Raw genomic sequence first — 21,432 nt, 5'->3', positions numbered from 1 at the left:
AAAGTATCAGGGAATCAGGAATTAGGCCGTACCCTTCCTTTTAAGAAAGTGGCATACTGCTAGTTCCTTGTGGTTTTGGAGGGGAAAAATCCCATTTGACTCCTCACCTCAGTAATTTCCTATCCTGTTTCTCTGAATGATATTTATGGGTCTACCTTTTCCAGACAATTGCCTTGGAAAGTTAGGTAACTAAATTCAAATCTAAAGACAGGTCAGACTTAAAGGTTATGAAGTGTTGAATTTGTCCAAAGTTGAGTTTCTATTCACAAGAGAGGCTAGGACCCCTTTTTTGCTAGGTTAGCATTCTCCTTTGCTGCGTCTGAGCACTCGGAATATTTTAGTGTTGCCTGTCCAGTGGCTTAATAAATGCTTAAGTGAATCCACAGTATGTCTCTCACATAATTAAACATTGGGGCTATGTACAAAAGGACACGTTTTTATGCATTAGTTATAGGGACATTTTATCATCAGCCTCTCATTTCCACTTTCTCAATACAACACAGTAAAATATGGTATTTAAGAATTCTTATGATTTGCCCTTTCTTATTCCCCAAACCTGATGAAATGCAAGTTTCCATTGTTGTCATCCATGTTAAACAGATCTGCTCCATCTCAGTTGTAGGAAATATTCTTAGCAAGCACTTACCCAGTGTGTTCAGTAGCAATCAGGCCATTGACAATGATGTAGAAGTTTATTAGAACATGAGAGAGGAATTACCAACAAGTAATTCTGGAGTACTGGCTACCAGGAGCCAAATGCCTCATAGGCAGAAATTCATTGAATAGCATGCATTTATTATATATTGGCTGTTTGAAGTTGAAGAAATGAGTTCAAACTTGCTATTAGACCCTCCCCAGCATGCGAGCCACCCACCAGTTGCAAGGCATGATGACACGACAGATAACCCGCCCTCCTTGGTAGCAGTAGGGATATGGGTAGTAACCTAGTAAAGGTTCACAGACGCGGCGGCAGTAGCGGTTGCCTCGACGGCAGTAAATACAACAATAACCTCTCTCATCCAGCATGGGGTCAAATTCTATTCCATTTTCAGTCTGAAAGAAGAAGAAGCCAGTGTTGGAGGAGAAGGTTCACTAGGAAGAGGACTATCCTATCTAATAATAGACAAATATGCAAATTGACCATACCTCCGACACGCCCACAAGCCACACCCATCATCCAATCAGAGCGAGTATGCAAATTAACCCAAACCAAGATGGCTACAGCCACAGAGAGCAAGGTTTCCTAGGTAACAGAGGAAGCCAAGTTTTCCACCTGCCCTTGCCAGGCCTAAGCCTCCACTCAAGTTACAAAGTTTCAATTATAGAAGGTAAACAAATTCAAACAAATGGCGGCAGAATGGAGCTTGAGAGAGCAGGCCAGGGTTGCCGCCGGCAACAGGGGAAGCAAAGCTTTCTGCACACCCTGGCCGGGCCCACCCGCTTAAGGCTACAAAGTTTCAATTATAACCCCAACAGAAATGGCTGCCGGCCTCGGAGGGAGCCCCAGGCTTGGCTCCACTCCAAGCTACAAAGTTTCAGTTGTAGAAGGAAAATAAATTCCAGATACCAGGGCCTCTGCTTGGGTTGCCAGGGGGGCGTGGCTGGCCTGCAAACCACCACAGGCCCCTCGCTCAGGCCGCCCCACGCCCCAAAGGAACCCCCACCTGATCCGGGACACCCTTCAGGGCAAACCAGCTGGCCCCCACCCCTGTACCAGGCCTCTATCCTATCTAATAAAAGAGTAATGTGCAGATTGATCATCACTGCAACACACAAAAGATGGCTGCCCCCATGTGGTCAAAGATCCTGCCCCCATGTGGACACAAGATGGCCACCACAAGATGGCCAGCAGGAAAGGGCAGTTGGGAGGCACCTGGCCTGCAAGGGAGGGCAGTTGAGAAGGACCAGGCCTGCAAGGGAGGGCAGTTGGAGGTGATCAACCCTGCAGGAGAGGGCAGTTAGAGGTGACCAGGCCAGCAGAGGAGGGAAGTTGGGGGCAAACAGGCTGGCAGCAGAGTGGTTAGGGGGTGATCAGGCTGGCAGGCAGAAATGGTTAGGGGCAATCAGGAAGGCAGGCAGGCAAGCAGTTGGGAGCCAGCAGTCCTGGATTGTGAGAGAGATGTCCGACTGCCCGTTTAGGCCCGATCCCACCGGCGGGATCCCATATTGGAGAGGGTACAGGCTGGGCTGAGGGACAACCCCCCTCTGTGCACGAATTTCATGCACTGGGCCTCTAGTAAGACTGTATGAGTTGGGGACTGGTGAGAAATTTAGTTGTTAGCCTTATCATGGAGACATCTCAGTAGGGATCAAGACTGATTTTAAATGAGCCTCCTAGGGATTCCAAGTTTCTTAAATACTTTTTGTTAAAACAATGATTATTTTCCTTTCAATGACTTTTATCTGAAGCATACTAATTTAGCATATGAAATTTGAGGTTTTTGTTTTTCCACTAACTAGAAAACAGAAACATAACTCACATAGTCATTTATTGGAAGTTCTTCTTCACTTGCTTGTCTGGCACGACGGGTCTTCTCCACCTTCACTTGAGGGACCACCCATTGCTCATTTTGTTCAATGCCCTTTTTTTCGGTGGTAGGAAAGTGAAGATCTTCACCGTCCTCCTCAAAGTCTTGTAACTCTGAAACTAAAGTAATAAATACAAAGTTGGGATACAACTGCTTTGCAAAAGTTTCTTAAAGAAGTGATTGGGAGATTAGCATTTGGGGGTAGAGATTTTCCCTGTGTCTTCTCACCATCATCATTTAGACATGCATGAACCACTTTCCAAACTCTTTCAGCTGATATTTTAAAGAGATTTTTCCAAACAAATTTGACTATTTCCACGTAAACAGACCTCTTCTTTACTCATTTGGCATCAAACACTAAATTAGAGACTGAGGACAGGGGATCTCTGTTGTCCAAAATGATTTTACCCATGGTAGGTACTCAAATATGTTTATTTTGCCTAATTTGATTTGCTACTCTCTGTCCCTCTGTTACCCTCATTCTTCCCTTCTCTTTCCTGTTTTAACTATTTTTAAACTTTCTATTTAGAAATAATCTTAGATTCACAGAAGAGTTGCAAAGACAGTACAGAGTTCCTGTATACCTTTCACCCAGTCCCCTAATGTTAGCATCTTATATAACCATAATACAATGATCAAAACTAAGAAATTAACATTGGTACGATACTATTAGCTAAACTACAAACTTTATTCAGAGTTCATTATTTCCACCAAAGTCCTTTAGACAAAAAATGCTGAAGCAGAAGTTCTAGCATCCAATCCAGGGTACCACATTACATTTAGTCGCCTTTTCATTTTTAAAGGCACAAGAGTACCAATAGATGCCTGCATTGGTTAGAGTGGCCCCTCCTGAGTAATATAGTAATCTATACTGTACACAATGAGGGAGGCCAAGTTATACATTAGCTTGGCAGAAAAAGATATCCAGAGACCTTTGTCTTCTTTATGGGCCGACTGGAATTTCAGAGCTGAACTCTTCTACTCTGGACCTCTAGCCTTCAATTACTTTTATAGTGATTCCTGAAACAGCCATAAAGAAATTTGTATTGCAGTGACTGTCCTATCATCTGGGAAGAAGGCCACGATTTGACATAGAGAATCCTTCTTGAGACAACAGAGTATTGTTTTGGCTCTTCTCTCCTGTGGTCTTGGGTTGAACACACAGTGATTTGAGCAATAGTCTAGTATCCTGAGTGCAATGAATATAGATGTGCTAAGAAAGACAGATTAGCTTTTTGCTATCATTGGTCACATTAAGGTGGTGTTACCTTTGCTGGTATATTTAAAAGCTTGTCAGCATTAATTTATCTGATTTATAACTTGGCTGTGAAAAATTCCCTCCTCACCGGCAGTCAGCATATACAGTTTTATCTAAGAAGATATAAGCAGATCATTTGTTTTTCTAGAAATGTAGTCTCTGAATGCTGGGAACATTAACCTGTTACTGACTTTGGAAAGAGGAGGAGAAGAAGAAAGCCATACCTGCTATTAGAGTGGGATTGATCCAATACATGGTCACATTATCACAAATCTCCAGAATTTTGGAATTTTTAAGAAAGTCTCGGTTTTCAATTGGCTTTTCTGCTGGGACCCAAATAACTGACTGTTCAAAGAAAGTTGTGGTAATTTCTTCATTCTGAAAGAAAAAAGTAGTTCAGAGTGGGGATAGGCAGATAAATTAATAAAATGAGTGAGACATTATGGGATAATGAAAAAAAATAATCTACACATCTGTATTTTGAGTCTGAATAACAATTTCCATCCCAGGGATCCCAGTGAACTAGCTCCCTGCTTTGCATACAGTAGGTGGTGCCCTTGGGAGAGTTAATAACCAATCCCTCCTAGCAGTAAGGTTGAGCCTTCTCTGCTACCATTTCACTTAAAGTCAGGAAGGTTCTCCATCAATATCTAGACACCCCCCCCCCCCCACTGGGCCATGCATGCTTTAATTTGGACTTCTGGAATCTTAAGTAATTTACATTTGTTTTCTCTCTTTTAAATAGAAGTTGTGAGTGCCTACCTTGTTTTAGGTTTGCAACTAGGGTTGCAAACAGGATTTTATCATCTGAAAGTGAAAAACTGCTATAATTTAAACTGGTGAGATCAGTGAAATAGCAACCAAACATAATAGTTTGGTTTTACAAGATTTGTCTGTTAATAGTAGCTAGGTGGAGTGCAAAAGATGTCCCTTTTTGTTTTAAAGTCAACTCCAGCTCTTACCTTGACTGACCTTACCACAATATTTAACCCCTTTTATTCTAGATACTTAGGGTTTGTCTCACAGAGTGGTTTTTCCTTTAGGTAGGCTTTCTTGTATTGTCAAGAATGTCACCTTCTCCTCAGTTTCTAGTATTGTCTTGTATACTATGGACAAAAAGGGGCCATACACTAAACTGACAAGCTAGGGGAGGTCTGTATGGTGGGCCTTACAAACTCAGAGACCTAAAGTAACCACATAGGATGGTCTGAAATTAAAACATCCTAACTAAAAGTGATACCAGTACTCATGTCTTACATTGGTATCTTCATTGACAAAGGTCAATCTGTACCTTTACTGAGCCTATTTTCTTTTCGCATCTAAGATAACATGATAATATACCTTTGGAATGTCAGGGTAATTTCCTTTTTCCAGATCCCTCAGGGCACAATCTCCAAACAAAGAAGAGACCAACAACAACAACAACAACAACACCCCACAAAACCCTTCATTGTTATTGTCATTTGTTAACTACCCTATACCCACCAATGTAAAAGAAGAATGTGTCTATTCCTTTTACTTTTTATCCAATCCTACAGGGTTCCCCACATTGCTTGCTCCTGCCTCTCTAATCTTTCACCAATGGATTTCATGTAACCCCCCCTTATGCCTCCTTCTTTGATTGTAATATATAAAATAAGGTGCAAAACTACCATTTTCTGGAGCATTTTTTCAATCCGTTGAGATTTTGCTTCCCAGCAATTGTTGTCAGTTTGATTCAAGTGAACTTATAAAAATTCTTACAGTTTTGGACATTTCTTATGTCGACAATATCTAGTTCTTACTCCTTGTCTTTTGGGCTTCGATATCCATCCCCACGTCTCTCCTCTCCCTCCCCCCCCCAAGGCTTTCCCTTTTCTCTTTTGTTTCCTTCTAGCTTTATGATTTCAGTGTTTTAATTTATTCTGTGAAATATAGCTTTGTACAATTCTTCTCTAGTCATTTAAAACTATCAAGTCTTAGTTCTTTTGTCCTTGAGTCTGTATAAGACCTTGGGAGGCATTGAAAGGGACTGTATAAAATGAGGTCTGAATTCTTACTAGGTTTTTTTTTTTTTTTTTTTTTTTTTTTAGCAAAATCAGGGCTATTTTTATACCTGCTCTGCATGTTTAACATGCACAAACCATGGATACAGAGGTAGAGAAGTACAGAATAAGAGGGTTTTTTTTTTTTTTTTGTCATTCAGGACAACAAATTTGTCTCATAAAGAAATCTGTAGGCTGAATATAAAAAAAAATAGGTTTTCTTGAAGATAAGGTAATCTCACTATCATGAGAAAAATACTTGTGCTATTCAAAAGATTCAGCAAAATTAACTGAAGAATAAATTGGGGTCAAAATGAGACATTATGAATCATTGCCTTTACTATTTATTTTTTCAGAAAAATAAATCTTATTGTGTCAGTTTGGACTCTAATTTCTGGCTGGCCCTACTCAAAAGCTTACATTATTTTCTGTAAAAAGCAGCATATGATATTGGGTGTAGTAGCTTTTTAACCTATTCATTCTCCTTTCATCTTACCCTTGCCTCCCATATTAATTCTAATATCCTGGAAGTTTTTTTCTCCCTCAGATGCATCTAACATATGCTTATTTTTAAAAATCTCCAAAGTTTTTACTACCATAGACCTTAGGAAATATTTTTCTTAGTACCAAAGGTCTATAACTTCTCTGGCCATAAGGAGACCAGTAGCATGTCCATGGGAGCTAATGACAGCTCTAATACTTGGGTAAGAGAAAGGAAAAAGTGCTCCTTACCCCATCTCACCCCTCCCCCCAAAATAAGAAAAGGAAATTATAAATTGGTAGATGAGAATTAAGATGTAGAGAGTGGGTCGGAGAAAAGTGAAAAAGAACAGGGGAGAGAGAAGAAAAAGAAAGAGGTATTTACAGTATATAGAGAGGCCACTGTATCATTGCCATAATATCACTAGATTTACTAGTTAAACTCTAAAACAAAACCAACCAAAGCAAACAAACATTCCTTTCTTCCTGGCTACAGGGGGGAGAGGGGCGGGGTTGTGCTGTCACACTATGGCCTTAGCTAACATTCCACTTTTTCCTCCACTGATAGCAACATACTGTAATTACAGACAGAATATGAGGGAAAAATTAAGAGCCTTGGGGGCTTTATTGATGTCTATATTTTAGGCAATAATCCTTCATCTCCCACTAGGCTTTCAGGGGCCATTCAATAATTGCACCAGTATCCTGAACTAGTGGTATATTTTCAGAGAAATTGTATTACACTGTAGTTCTCACCTTCTTTGCTTTTGCTTTTCCTAGTGAGATTAAATGTTATTTATTCCATTAGCATCCCAGCATAAAATGGTATGGTGAATGAATTGAAATCATTAAAACAGGTGAATGTTACAGTGTAACAAAAGTGGCAAGGATCCTCAGTGGCCTTGGAACTTTTCTTTTTAAGACTTTATCTTAGGCAAGATTTATTTTGTGCTACTGCTCACCCCTTGTACTAGAAATCTTTGGTTTGGGAGCAAAGGTACATAATGTTAATGGCTACACCGGTATAGCACCTAAAAGCATGAACTTGATTTTTTGAAAAGCCAGAGTCAAGATCCCAATCTGTTCCTCACTATCTCTGTGACCTTGGGCAAGTCACTTTTGGGCTCTGAGTCCTAGTTTCTTTATCTGAAAATGGGGACAATTATAGTACCTACCTATAGGGTCCAAGTGAGAATCAAATCAGAGTAAAGCTTTTAGTGCAATGACTGGCACATAGTTAGCACCCAATAAATGATGGCTTTTACTGCCACTGTTATTCTTACATACCTCATCTATTTCCTCCTCTGGTTCAGAAAATTCAGGAATCACTTTGATCTGAGTTTTGATGAAGCATTTTTGAAGACCTACAAAGTAGATGCCAGTGTATCCCTATTAAATAGAAAAAAAATACCTCCTGAAATAGCCATAATTAATGAGTTCCATTGTCTGTCAGGGCCCTAGGCTGGAAAATTTTGAATTCCAAGGGAAAGCTTTGTCTTATAAATTAAATGAAGGCCAGAGGCTATTTTTAACTCAACTAGAATGTTCTAATATTTTAAGTGGGAAGCCTTTGGAGGGAAATATCCAACTTACATTTTTAAAGTCATGTACTTCCAATGTTTCATCAGTGCCATTTCCACTTCTGAATATTTCAGTTCTGGTCACAGGATCAATTTCCATGTAAATCTTCTTCTTCTCTCCATTGCTGTAGAAAGTGTGCTCCATGTCATATGTCTGGGAGAACAGAGGAAAACAAGCTCTAAGATACTCAGTGTGTTCCTTCATATGACATTTTAATTGGGTAACATCTGGGGTGCCTTTGCTTTCCAGAGTCTTTGTAGTGAGGTGCCATCTCAGCAGCTTGCTGTTGGGAATTTTCTGAGACTGGAGATTAAAGTGAGGTGCTTTTTGGCACTGAGGCTGATATGAGGATCTCTTTGGAGCCAATATTTTGTATTTGAGCCAAGTTTCTAAACTAATTAATAAGAATTCCAACAAATAAAATATGATATTTTGCAAAAACAGCTTGTAAAGTACTTCTCCCTTGTGTTGAGCAGAAGGATCAAGTAAAACCTGTGGTGCTCCTTTAAGCTACTACGAATACTTGCCTAAGTGCTTAGTGGTTACTCCTCACTCCCCATGAAATTCATTAGGGCTCAGACAAAATTTGAGCCCATTTAGAATGTTTAGGTATTGTTCTTTATCTCCTTATCTCTCCAGGGCTTTAATATTTATTCCACAATCTTTTTAGAATCTGAAAACCATTCTCCTTGGCCAATTTTAGATAATAATCTTACCCTGGCCCCAGTTGTTTCCTTTTGCCCTTTAAACTCCAGGAAACATTTATTGCCTCCCCCTAATCTTCTCTTTTATAGGCTAACTGACCCCCCTCAGTTTATTCCTGAATTCTGTTTGCCAGACCTGATTTAATTGGTTTCAGGTTCTCCAGATTCTCTTATATATAGAATTCAAGTGCCTTGCACTAAGTAATATGGAGTCTCCCAAGGAGAGTGCCATGGAAAGGCTGCTTATCAGGTCATTCTTGAGTGACTAAAATAAAACCCTGGACTCTCTCCTGCCCTCTAAAAGAGGCAATTCTCTTTCTAAGAACCAAGAAGACCAGTCCTACAGAGTGTCCCAGTTTAGGAGTAAGCCCATCACTTACAACTGATGACACTTTTTACAGCCAAAAGCAAATAACAAGCCTAAAGGAATTTGCTCTCTGTCACAAACCAGGCCAGACTTGGTGCCATGTGGAAGTCTATCTTACCCTTGTCGTTAGGAGGCCTTCAGCTATCAAGTTTCTTTATGCTTTTTTCCTTACAAAAAAAAAAAAGTTTGGTAAACTGAAAGCCTGAAAAAGCAAGACATCTCCAGAGCAAATGTTGCTTTCTAATGACATGATTCCCAGTGGCAGCTGTTTAGAGCTTGCACTGGTTTAGGTTGTTTTTTCATGTCCACTGGTGTCTGTAACTGAATGTTAGTTTAACCTGGTCAAATTTTCCCTAACTCAAGTAGAAAAACAAGTTGAAAGGGTTTGTAGAAACAATGTTACTTCAAGCATGAAATGTCTGTGTATTTGCTGAATAGGAGAACAAGAGACAATGTCCTTTACCTCTTAGTAACCCTACAGTGCATTGGACACGGCCCGCACTTAAGTATTTGTTGAATAAGTTTTTTCCCACCAATGGCTATTTCTCATCTTCTTAAAGAGAGATTTTGAGCATTGGCAAGATTTTTTTTGAGTGACCGTATGTTAAAAGAGAAAGGAAAACAGTATTTGGAACTTCCCAGCAGCTGCAGAGTTAACTCAGGAAGTCTAGCCTGGTTTGTGACAGGTAGCAAATTCCTTTAGGCTTGTTATTTGCTTCTAGTTATAAATATGTCCTCAGTTCCAGTTCTGCAGCCAACTTGAGAAATTTCTACCTATGGCAACAAATTGACCTCTCAGTTGGCCTGACCTAAGAGGAGAAGAGAGGCATCTACTTCAGTTCCAGTCTTGTCAGATCTCCAGGCAAGGGAAAATTTTCTTTAGAAATACTACCCATTGTTGAGACAAATGTCGACACTACTAGTCATTGGGGGTGTGGTGGGGTGTTTGTTTCATCAGTAGCACCACTGATGGATTATTGCATGGAAAAATGAGGTTAGAGACTAGGGGATGTTGGAAGGCTGCCTACCTGGGCAAAAGAAAATACAGGCTGTATTTTCAATCACTTGTAGAAGACTATGGAACCATACTGGTGACATTTAGAATTTCAGTGTACTTTTGTGGAATGAGTTTTCCTGCATTGTTGGCAATGCACTTCACTTGGACACCTTGCTAGATAAAAATTATTGGAAACTGCCAAGATCAGCATATCTTGATTATTTTCAACATTCCTTCACAGAGTTTGTTTTGTTTTGTTTTTGGTGGAGGAGGAGGGGTCCATTCTGATTATATTCATTAACCAGCTTGTTGGCTTTTTTTTGTTAGCAATGGTAGGTTGCTAAATAGAGTGGGGTCAGAATGACTTCATTTATGTGTGAATCTTGGGTTGGGTGGGGAACTATATATTCACCCAGATGGAATTCCACTATCAAAGGTGTCCTTTTGGAACAGACTATCTTTTGTCTAAGAAGATGATGCCAGTGTCTCATTTTGGACTGGTTGAGGATGAGTTTGAGCAAATCCAGACATACTGTCTCGCCTGGGTCCCTGTGGAGCACATTGCCCTGGTAATGGTTATGCAAGCTTCACTGGCCCATATGAAGACTGAGCTCATGCCTTTGGCCTTAGAAGTAATTTTCTCTCTACTAAGCTCGCTGGCTCAGGGGCTGAGGGTCTTTCTGGAGATAAAGGAATTAAATGGTTTTGTCTTTTCCCAGGCACAAACTAAAATAGAGACAGGAGGCTGGCCTGAGAGAGGTCTGAATGGGGTCCCAGTAGCTCATCTCAGAGTGCTCCCAACTCAGCTTTATTCCAGGAAGTACAGAGTATAATAAGAAGTACACTTCTGTCAAATTGGCAGATTGGGAAGGTTGATCTAGGAAGGTGTTTCTAGCTTTCCTTTTCTGTTCTTTTTATATCCTGTTTACCTTGTACCCTCCTAGTCCTTTTCCCTTTTCCCATTTCCTTCTAAAACTTTGTCTTCTGTCTAGACATCTAAGAATCTATTGGTGCTTCAGCTACCTTATGTAAAAAAAATATCAATCTTACAAATGATTTCACACTAAGATGTTAGCTATGGGTATTTGTCAAAATAATTTAGTGTAATACTTAACTCAAAGGAATGAATTACTAATGGTGGATTTTAAGCACAATGGTACCAGGAAACTAGGAATAGGTGATATTTTGGGAGGAGGAAGCAAAGGCATCTTTCCAGTACCACTAGAATGGGTTTATACCCCACCCACACATAAGGCTGGTTTTAACTATAAGGCCCAGCACAGTAGAGTGGGACAGGTAACTCAATGGAGTGAAATATGACTCAGAAGTGAAATGAGATAAGTACATGGTTAGGCCTAGGCAGTGAGAGATGTAAGAAGACCACACTGACAAAACATGGAGAGAACACAAACTCATTTCTCTTCCCTGCCCAGGAATTCATTCCTCAGTCCAGTTAAATCCTCTACTCAGGCAGCAAATGAACCCCAACATCCCCCTTTCACAGTTTGTCCTGTTTTCTTGCCTCAATTTGTGACAATATCTGAGATCATAAAAGAAAGCTTTTTATAAAGAGTAAAAGGACACAGACACGGGGGGGGGGGGGGGGCGGGCGCGGGGCTGGGAGGGCATGAGTGGGGGAGGGGGGGACAATGGGGCAATAAGGACACATATGTAATACCTTAATCAATAAAGAAAAAAAAAGAGTAAAGCTTCCTCAGACCTCAGTGTGATGGATCTGTTTGGGGGGCAAGTAGATTTAGCCTATCCTGAAAGGGATTTGAGGGCATTTGGCTTAGGTTTGTTTTTTGAAGCTTGTGATTAATCTAGCTGCTCTTCTCTCCACCTTCATCCTTTACTGTCTGTTTATGAGATACACTCTCCAAAGGTGAAATACATGCTCAGAATAGCTGGCTAGTAGGTGTTAAACTGGAAGGAAGAGAAGGGAATATATTGTACCATATCATTACCAACCTAGCCTGTGGGAATTAAAGGGCCTCTGGGTATTTCTTTACCAACACAGAGCAGAAAGATTGTTTCTTATGCAAAGTTGGACTTCTGCATCTTCAATCACCAGTTCTCAACCCTGAAAAAAATTGGCATAAGCAGCACAGACATTCCTCTTGTTCAACAAGAAAAATACCATTTCTTTCATCTACAGACTGGCTGGGAAGTTTTCCCCTGCTTCCTACCTCCCCCACATATCCATTATTCTTAAATGAAGCTGAAAAACAGTGGAAAGAATCCTCAGACCAGATTCTAGCTCTAGCCTCAACTCTGCCACTTACAAGCTGTGTGACTTAGGGCAAGTCATCAAATGTTTCTGGAGGCTCAGTTCAATGTTGAATAGCTGACAAAATCAGTTCTGCTCAGAATTGGGCTGATACCTGTCAGGTTGACCAGTGGGCTGTCACTACCTTTGGAACTCTTGAGTTGCTTTCTCCATAGAGCCCAATTCCACTCTCAGCCACTACAGGACAGTCCCAGGCTTTCCTTCCTGGTGCCACGTAAGTTGCTTAGTAAATGCTACCTTAAGAGAATGAAGGGACTGAATAAAAATGTGCCCATAGTAGCCAGAGTCCTGATCTACATAATCGGAGCGATGCTGAGTAGCCTAGAGCAAAAACTGGCCTAGTGAGAATTTCTATTCAAAAGTGGGCTTTCTCCCACATTGGTTTAGGAGGAAAATAAAATGAAGAGCAGTCTTCTCTTTTAAAATGCTGACATGGCATCATCTGGTGAAGCTCAATATCTCTGTTAAAGAGATTCCAGCTACAACTCCAACTTTTTCCTTGAGGGTGTGAATGCTTCTCCAGACTCACATTTCACCCACCAAACTGCTTTGTTGGAAAGCCCAGGGTACTCAGGGAGGAAAGTTGTATCTCCTGTGTGTCTCAAAGAGGAGTGAAGAAAGTTGGTCTCTGGCCAATGCTAGCACTAGAGACTTAGGCATAAGAAAGCTGCACCCAGACTTGGCCAAAGAGTGCTTTTTCTGAGCAAACCATTTTCAGCCTAGAATGATATTGGGCTTGCAATCCTGAGTTAGACTATTTTAATGGTTGTGTGCAGTTGAGGTGATGGGGAGAGCAGAAGGATGCCCACCTATCCCTATCACTTCTTATCTCATTCTGGTAGTATGTAGATTTGAGGAGACCTCCCCAGGAATTTCTTTTGTCATTGTGTGGGCCTTAGAACTTATGGTTTCCAAACAGCCCTAAAGTTACCAGAAGTTCCTAGATATGGCAGGAAGAACAGCTTTCAATTAATTTAATTTATTATTCTTCTGCCTCATTCTACAAAACATTGGAAAGGATAGGCTATAAGGTCTGTGCTACATCTAAAAACTTTCAGTTTAAGGGCTGGGATTTTTCCGACCTGTTTTCTCCAGGTTGGGTTAATTAACTAGCATGTTGGCTCCTGATTGTTTCAATTTAAGTGTGCAATAAAGGGTGCGTTAAGCAAGAATGACTGCTTCAAAGTCCCTGTGCAGTCACTGCCTGGAAGTGAAGCCTCATTGTAATGCTCTCTCAAAATCTCTGAGACTGAATAGGTCCCCTCTGCTTGGTTAAAAAAGCTGAAAACAAGAGATCAATGGATTGGCTTTCATTCAACTCAAGTGGCTCCTATATGTGGCTGTGGTTTAGGGGGCCTGTTAGCCTATAGCGGAGTGCAACAGCACACCCAGAGTTATTCCTCTTTGTTTCACTTTATTTTTATCCATTTCTTTCTCCGACAAGCGCAGACACACACACACACACACACACACACACACACACACACACACCACACACACACACACACAGGCACTTGTGCTTGTGCCTGAAGTGTGTGAGGAGAGGGAGGGAGTCAAATATGTCTTAGTCCCCATTTGGGATCAAGAATTTGGATCTTTTGTACACACCAAGGTGGGATAATGGAAGGAGGGGGAGGACCTTACTGGCATGGAAATGTCAACACCAGATGTGGAATGTTAAATAAACACTTTATAAACAGATGTTTAAAAACAAAGTAAAAAGAAGGTGTAGTGGAGGTTAAAAGGGCAAACACTACGAGCTTGGAGAAAGCCCCAGGACAGCAAAAAAGTCACTGCCATCCATAATCACAATAGCATCAACAGTTCCCTCCACCAATGGCCCCCAAAGGTTCCACAGATTTTTAAAGGAAAGTCCAGAAAAGCCTGGGTTTTAATCTACTAGCTGTTGTTTCCTGCTAGGTCATGCTTTTAAGGGAGAGGGGCTCTTTAATTTGCGCAAAATGCCCGGGTCCTTTTCCTCTGCATATCTTTTCCCAAGACTAATCTGACTGTTCTTCTCTTCTTAAGATTCATAAGTCAACTTTGAGGCAGGCTTATTGGCAGTATTAGCCAATAATTAGACCATACGTATTAGATCATAGATGGCCGCGTGAGCTCTTGGGGAATTGAAGGGAGTTGTAGACTGAGTGAACCATCTGCATCTCCAGCTAGTTCCTTATGTAGCAATGGATCCAGCCTAATCTTGTGAAGGCCAGGACTTAAATATTAAATACAACAAATTTCAACTCCCCATTAGGACTGAGAACAAATAACCTTCATTCAAGGTGGATTGCCCAAGGAGACATCTATTGTCTTTTACAAGATTACTTTGTAATAACTTTGTTCATTTCTGAGAATCCCTTTGTTGAAAATTATATCTCAAGATGAATTACTTCATGAGAGATTTAATTATTGATAAACTTCATTTGGTAGCATATCTCACCTCTTTTGTATATTCATTGACTAAGTTTTACTTTTAGTTTGAGAAATCACAGGATTGGTTCTTATAATCCATAAATAAAAAAGAACTGAAGTGAGAAGCAAGAAGGTATAATACAGAAACAGAGGGGGCCATGGGCACTGTTAGTGAGTTTGGCAACTTGCAAGATAAGGTCCCCACCTAGTCATTTATAGTTGCACTTAGGCAAATAGCATTGTAAGTTTAGAAAAACACAAACTCAGAATAGTATTGTCAGTACCAACGGCTACAATAAAACAAGAAAGCCCATCTGGCTCCAAGTTTAGGTAGGCATGTATGAGTGGTCAAAAGGGCTAGCTATGTAGCATACTCAATTAAGTACATATGGACATGGAGAGCAAAAGTATTTATTGTTCTCTAACTCATCTGTAATTATCAGGAGGACCTGGAATTCAATAGCGGGATAAAGTATCACCTTGTGAATTAGCTAAGTGGTAGCAGAATTGGATTGGAATGCATTTTGGCACTCGTATTCATTTGCTATTTCCTTCCTGATCTCTATTGCTTTGCCCACTTTGCCAGTCTGCATACAGGTGACTTCTCTAGAAAGACATGTAAACAGTAAGTAGTTCAGAAGCAGGTAGCAGTGATTATCATCTATCTATCTATCATCTATCTATCTATCTATCTATCTATCTATCTATCTATCTATCATCTATCTATCTATCATCTATTTATCATCTATCTAGAAATAGCTAACTAGGAATTTGGTGATGCCTGAAATCCTTTCTGGAACAAAGTATAAATAAAAAGGCAAACCAAGTAGGCTGTTTCCCTCTTTATTCTCCCTCCTACTTAAAATAAGGTAGCTTCTAGGACTAAATGAAAGTGGGTATGGCAGCAGAGGTTAAGAATCCAAGGAGGCTTTCTTTTGGACACTTGTTCAATTGATTTTCTATTTTCTTCCCCACTGACTTTCCTTCTGCATCAATCCATATCCTCTCTTCTCTGCTCCTATTGCTCCTTTGGCTCCTAATGGTCCGTGCCAACTCATTTTCTTCTTGTCTCTAATCCTCCCTCCTGCACTCATGTCTTTTTCTCCCTACATCTGTTGTCAAATAGAAATGAGCATCTCATGACAGCAAACTAATAACAACAGCAACAACAATAGCAACCCACATGCAGAAATAAAAATATGGCAAAGCCAGAAAAACATCTTGAGACCTTGTAGCTTGTACATTTATTACTTCTCTTTCAAATGAAAATTGTTGGCATGAAGGGACTTTGATTTTTTTAAGTCACATCTAGATTTTCCCATTGCTTGGGGGCCCCGGGAGTAACAATAACACTAAGGTACACTAATATCAACTACAAAGTCCAGCCAAGCTTCACCACATGACCCTAATATCTGAAACTTTCTGAGATACCTGTGATTTATGACTTGTGCCACTTATTTCTAACTTGCGGCATTAGTATCTCAGTGGGCTGCAACAATTGTGGCTGGTGAGGCACTGAAAACTTTATTTTTTTAGGTCATAAATAAATGTAAACTCAGGTATAAAAATCGCTTCTCCTAAAAAGGAGTTTGTTGCCTGTCCTCACAGCAGATGCATTAAAGTCAGAAACATAACCCCTGAAAATCCTTTGCTGCCATTTCTGGTGGTTTCTTTTTATGTGGTAGTATAATTACTTTACCATCAGTTTCTGCCCAGATAATGGAAAGAAAGATGGAAAATAATTTATTCTTACAGTAAAAATTTTGCTTCTAGGAAGAGTTTTAACTCCTTAAAAGCCAGGAATTACAAAAGAATGGGTTAATTCTACAGCCTATCATTACTAATAAAAATAAAAACAAAACAAAACACCCTTTTCCTTTACCAAGATAATTAGGCAAATAAAAAAGAACAAAATCTTGATTCAATTTTTCATACCACCAAAAAATAAACACAAAAGGGACTTAATGACTTTCATTTTCAGACCAATATACATGTCAATGACTAATTAAACCCAATCAAATTAAAAACAGAAGCATTGGAGCATAATGTGCATTTACTTACTTTTTTGGGTGTCTCTGGCCAGAAGTGCTTGCCCCCCCAAAACAAAACAATTAGAGTTAAGGCCAGGATACCAAACACCAATCCACAAATCTTAAGTGATTTACATATCTTCTTGGATTTAAAAGCTTCTGCCTACACAAAGAACAGAGAAAATAAAACAATACACAATAATCCTTAAAATAGCAAGCCATATTTCAAAGTCACCTTTGATTACACTTTCTAATGTTCTCATTGCAATATAATAAATCTGTACAGCCATACTTCTGCTCGAAAGGGAAAAATATGAACCAACTTACATTTAGAATGTGACAGTCCTCACAGTTCTCTGGAGGATTCTTAGCCATGGTCTCTCAGCACACAGTACTCTTTCCCGGCTTTGAGAGAACTGAGACCACTGCTGAGGTGGAGTTGCAAGTGCGTCGGCTAACAGATGCCAGAGGAGAAGCTGAATTTATATGGCTCAAATATGTCATGCCAGAGCCTGAGGGAGCCCAGGGGGATCCTGTGCTATGATTTGTTACATAGATATACCCATATATGTATATAACTTCTGTGCACAGAATTCAATCCAGAATGGCAAAGACAGAAGGTTATAATGAAAACTATTGTCCTGAGGGTTGGTTTGGAAGGGGACCAAGCCTAGGACACATTGAAATGATTTTTCACTATGAACTTAAAATATAAATGGCAATACATGCTGTAAACTCCAGAAATAAGCAAACAAAACAAGAAGAGAAATGAAGTCCTGATTTCAATTCCATTTGATTTAACAAATATTTATTGTAGGGATATCAAATATCAGGCACTGTGCTTGACATTGGAGCGTCAGAAATGAATAAGGTATTGCCTCCTCCACTATGTTAAAGTTCTTTGAGGATTGAGATCAATTTGTATTCAACGAATTATAATTAAAACAGTATTAAAACGTTTAAATATATGTTTTCTTTTTTCTCTTTCTCCTATCTCTCAGATTATTTTCCTTTCCTAGGTTATCTTCCTTAATCTATTCCTTAATGTTGATATTTCTTATGGTTCTATCCTTGATGACCTTCACACCCTATATACACTTCTTAGATGATCTTATTCACTTCTACAGCTTAAAATATAACTTATGGCCCTAACCGGTTTGGCTCGGTGGATAGAGCGTCGGCCTGTGGACTGAAAGGTCCCAGGTTCGATTCCGGTCAAGGGCATGTACCTAGGTTGTGGGCACTTCCCTAGTAGGAGGTGTGCAGGGGTGGGGGGTCCCTCAGCCCAGCCTGCACCCTCTCCAATCCAGGACATCCCTCTTGCAATCTGGGACTGCTGGCTCCTAATCACTTGCCTGCCTACTGGCTTGATGGCTGCCTAACCACACCCCTGACAACCTAATGGCCCCCGATTGCCCTCTCCTGCCATCATGATGGCCCCCGACTGCCCTCCCCGGCTGGCCTCGTGGCGCCCAACTCTCCTCCCCTGCTGGCTTGATCACCCCTAACCGCCTCTACCTCGGCCCTCACCACCATGGCTTTGTCTAGAAGGAAGTCGGATGGTAGGAAGATGTCTGGTCTCCTGGTCTAATTAGTATATTACCCTTTTATTAGTACAGATTTTTATTTTTTTAAATCTTTATTGTTCAGATTATTACAGATGTTCCTCTTTTTTCCCCCCCATAGCTCCCCTCCACCCAGTTCCCACCCCACTCCAGACCTATCCTCACCTGCTGACCTCATCCATAGGTGTAAGCTCTTTGTCCAATCTCTTCTTGCACCCCACACATCCCCTTCCCCCTGAGAATTGTCAATCTGCTCCCTTTCCATACCCCAGAGGCTATTACATTCACCAGTTTGTTTTGCTCATTAGGTTTTTTATTCATTTGATTTTTAGATTCACTTGTTGATAGATATATATTTGTTGTCACTTTGTTGTTCATAATTTTTTTATCTTTACCTTTTTCTTCTTCCTCTTCTTAGAGAATACCCTTCAGCATCCTATCTAATAAAGAGGGAATATGCTAATTGACCCTCACATCGTCGCATAGATGGCAGCTCCCACAGCCAATAAGGAGGAAATATGCTAATTGACTGCCCTGCCCTCAAAGATGGTGGCACCCACAGCCAATAAGGAGGGAATATGCTAATTGACTGCCCCACCCTAAAAATGGCGGTGTCCACAGCCAATAAGGAGGGAATATGCTAATTGACTGCCACGCCTTCAAAGATGGCGGCACGCACAGCCACAAGATGGTGGCACCCAGTCCCCTCAGCCTCGACGTGGCAGCAGGTGCATGGCAAGTCTGGGCCCACCCCACTCGCCTGCCTCCGGAGTCCCCCAGTCCTCTCAGCCCCTCAGCTGCCTAGGGCTGGCTCGAGGCACTGGTAAGCCTCAGATGGTGGCTGCCCAGCCACCCAGGGCTGGCCCAAGGCGCAGGCAAGCCTAGGATGGTGGCTGCCCAGCCAACGCCTGAGGCACAGGCAAGCCTCAGATGTTGGCTGCCCAGCTGCCCAGGGCTGGCCCAAGGTGCAGACAAAGCCTTGAATGGTGGTTGCCCAGCTGCCCAGGGCCGCCCGAGGCTCAGGTAACCAAAGCCGGCTGAGGCTTGCGCTGCCAGCAGTGGCAGCAGCAGATGTGTGATGGGGCATTGCCTTCCCATGATCGCTGGGTCACCTCCTGCCCCTGAGGGCTCCCTGATTGTGACAGGGGGCAGGCCTGGCTAAGGGACCTTCCCCTCCAGTTCACGAATTTTCAGGCACCAGGCCTCTAGTTTTATATAATGCTGGTTTGGTGGTGATGGACTCCTTTAGCTTTCTCTTGTCTGTGAAGCTCTTTATCTGACCTTCAACTCTAAATAATAGCTTTGCTGTGTAATCTTGGTTGTAGGTTCTTGCTATTCATCATTTTGTATATTTCTTGCCACTCCCTTCTGGCCTGCATACTTTCTTTTGAGAAATCAGCTGACATTCATATGGGTACTCCCTTGTAGGTAACTAAGATTTTCTCTTGCTACTTTTAAGATTCTCTCTTTGTCTTTTGCCCTTGGCATTTTAATTATGTGTCTTGGTGTGGTCCTCTTTGGATTCCTCTTGTTTGGGGTTCTCTGTGCTTCCTGGACTTGTAAGTCTATTTCTTTCACCAGGTTGGGGAAGTTTTCTGTCATTATTTCTTCAAATAGGTTTTCAATATCTTGCTCTCTCTTTTCTTCTGGCACCCCTATAATTTGGATGTTGGTATGCTTGAAGTTGTCCCAGAGGCTCCTTACACTATTTTCATATTTTTTGATTAATTTTCCTTTTTGCTTTTCCGATTGGGTGTTTTTTGCTTCTTTGTATTTGAAATATTTGACTTGATTCTTGGGATCCTCTAGTCTGCTGTTGGATCTCTGTATATTATTCTTTATTTCAGTCAGTGTATGCTTAATTTTTGATTGGTCCTTTTCCATATCCTTGAAGGTCTTACTAAATTTCTCTGAGGTTTCTAGAAGATTCTTGAGTAACCTTATAATGGTGGTTTTGAACTCTATATCCAGTATTTTGCTTTCATCCATTTCTTTCATTTGTGACTTGTTTCTTTGTCTCCACATTTTGGCTGCTTCCCTGTGTTTGTTTCTATGTACTAGTTAGCTGCTAAGTCTCCTTGAGTAGACAGAGTGGCCTTGTGTGGTAGGTGTCCTATAGGGCCCAGTGGCTCAGCCTCCCTAGTCACCTGAGGTGGACGCTCTTGGTGCACCCTTTTGTGGGCTGTTTGCACAGTCTTGTTGTAGTTAACCCTTGATTTTTATTGGTATCACTGTGAGGAATTGACCTCCAGGCCAATTAGCTGTGAGGACCAGCTGTGTCTACACTGGAAGATCTGTTGTTCAGGAGACACCCTTATGGGACAGGACTTGCTTCAGTGGGGCTTTGGTGCTCACTGAGTCTGCCCCTTGAGTGTGTCTCTTATGGATGTGAAGAGTTGTAATCTGGTATGGTCTCACACTGACCACTGGGTACACTGCTCTTGGATCTCCAAGGAGGTGCAAGGTCAGCCACTGTCTGGGGCCACCCAGCAGGAGCTACAGAGACATCTGCAGATTACTCCTCTTTGTATGGGGTTTGGAAGTGCCCAGACGAGGCCCAGCTGTGAAGCAAGGCTGGCTGCTGCTGCCAGGCCTTGGGCCTTCTTTTGGAAGCTCCTGGGCTCTCTGACTCAGCTGCAGTTTGACAGGTTTTAGGTGGAGAAAGGACAGGCCATTCATATGCAAAAGCCGATATGCACAGCTTGGGTGGGGTGGGGTCTCTGGGAATCACCAGGACGGAGCAAAAAGCAATGGCTACCAGTCAGCCCTGCATCAGAGAGCTCCCCGGGTCTCCACATCCTGCGCCCCTGTGCAGGAACAATTATCGCTGCGAGCACCTCTGAGAGAAAGCCACCCTCACGTTCCTGTCCCGATGCCAGACAGTCCAGTTTCTCTGGGTCTCCCAGAGTCTCGCCTGTATCTGGAGTTCAGAGCAAGCAGAAGCTTGTATCTCCCTCCCAATTAAAAGAGCAGCACATCCAGGTGCCAGCACTTTCTGCACCTCCACACCTCTTACCAGTCTCAATGCGCTTTCTTCACCTCTCTAGTTGTGGAACTTCCAGCCAGCCAGCTTTCCCTCAGTTCTGGGTGGTAGTTGTTCTGCCTTTTAGTTGTAATTTTGATGTGGTTGTGAGAGGCAGCAAGTATAGGTGTTTACTTATGCCACCATCTTGGTTCTCCCATAGTTACTTTT

At 41.5% G+C, this 21,432-nt stretch overlaps 1 protein-coding gene across 1 annotated transcript; it reads right to left on the bottom strand.

Moving 5' to 3' along the window:
- Positions 1-843: 843 nt before the first annotated feature.
- Positions 844-17,049, bottom strand: TNMD (tenomodulin; the record flags this gene model as incomplete). The annotated part of the gene is made up of 7 exons (XM_079764365.1): positions 844-1,053; positions 2,481-2,647; positions 4,011-4,164; positions 7,578-7,679; positions 7,884-8,024; positions 16,706-16,837; positions 17,002-17,049. The coding sequence occupies 7 exons, from the start codon at positions 17,047-17,049 to the stop codon at positions 844-846; spliced, it is 954 nt and encodes a 317-aa protein (XP_079620491.1).
- Between the last annotated feature and the right edge of the window lie 4,383 nt (positions 17,050-21,432).

The sequence above is a fragment of the Cnephaeus nilssonii genome, assembly GCF_951640355.1.
Source record: "Cnephaeus nilssonii genome assembly, chromosome: X".
Taxonomy (NCBI): Eukaryota; Metazoa; Chordata; class Mammalia; order Chiroptera; family Vespertilionidae; genus Cnephaeus; species Cnephaeus nilssonii.
Note: the sequence above shows the minus strand (reverse complement) of the source record. Positions and strands in the feature narration are given on the sequence as shown.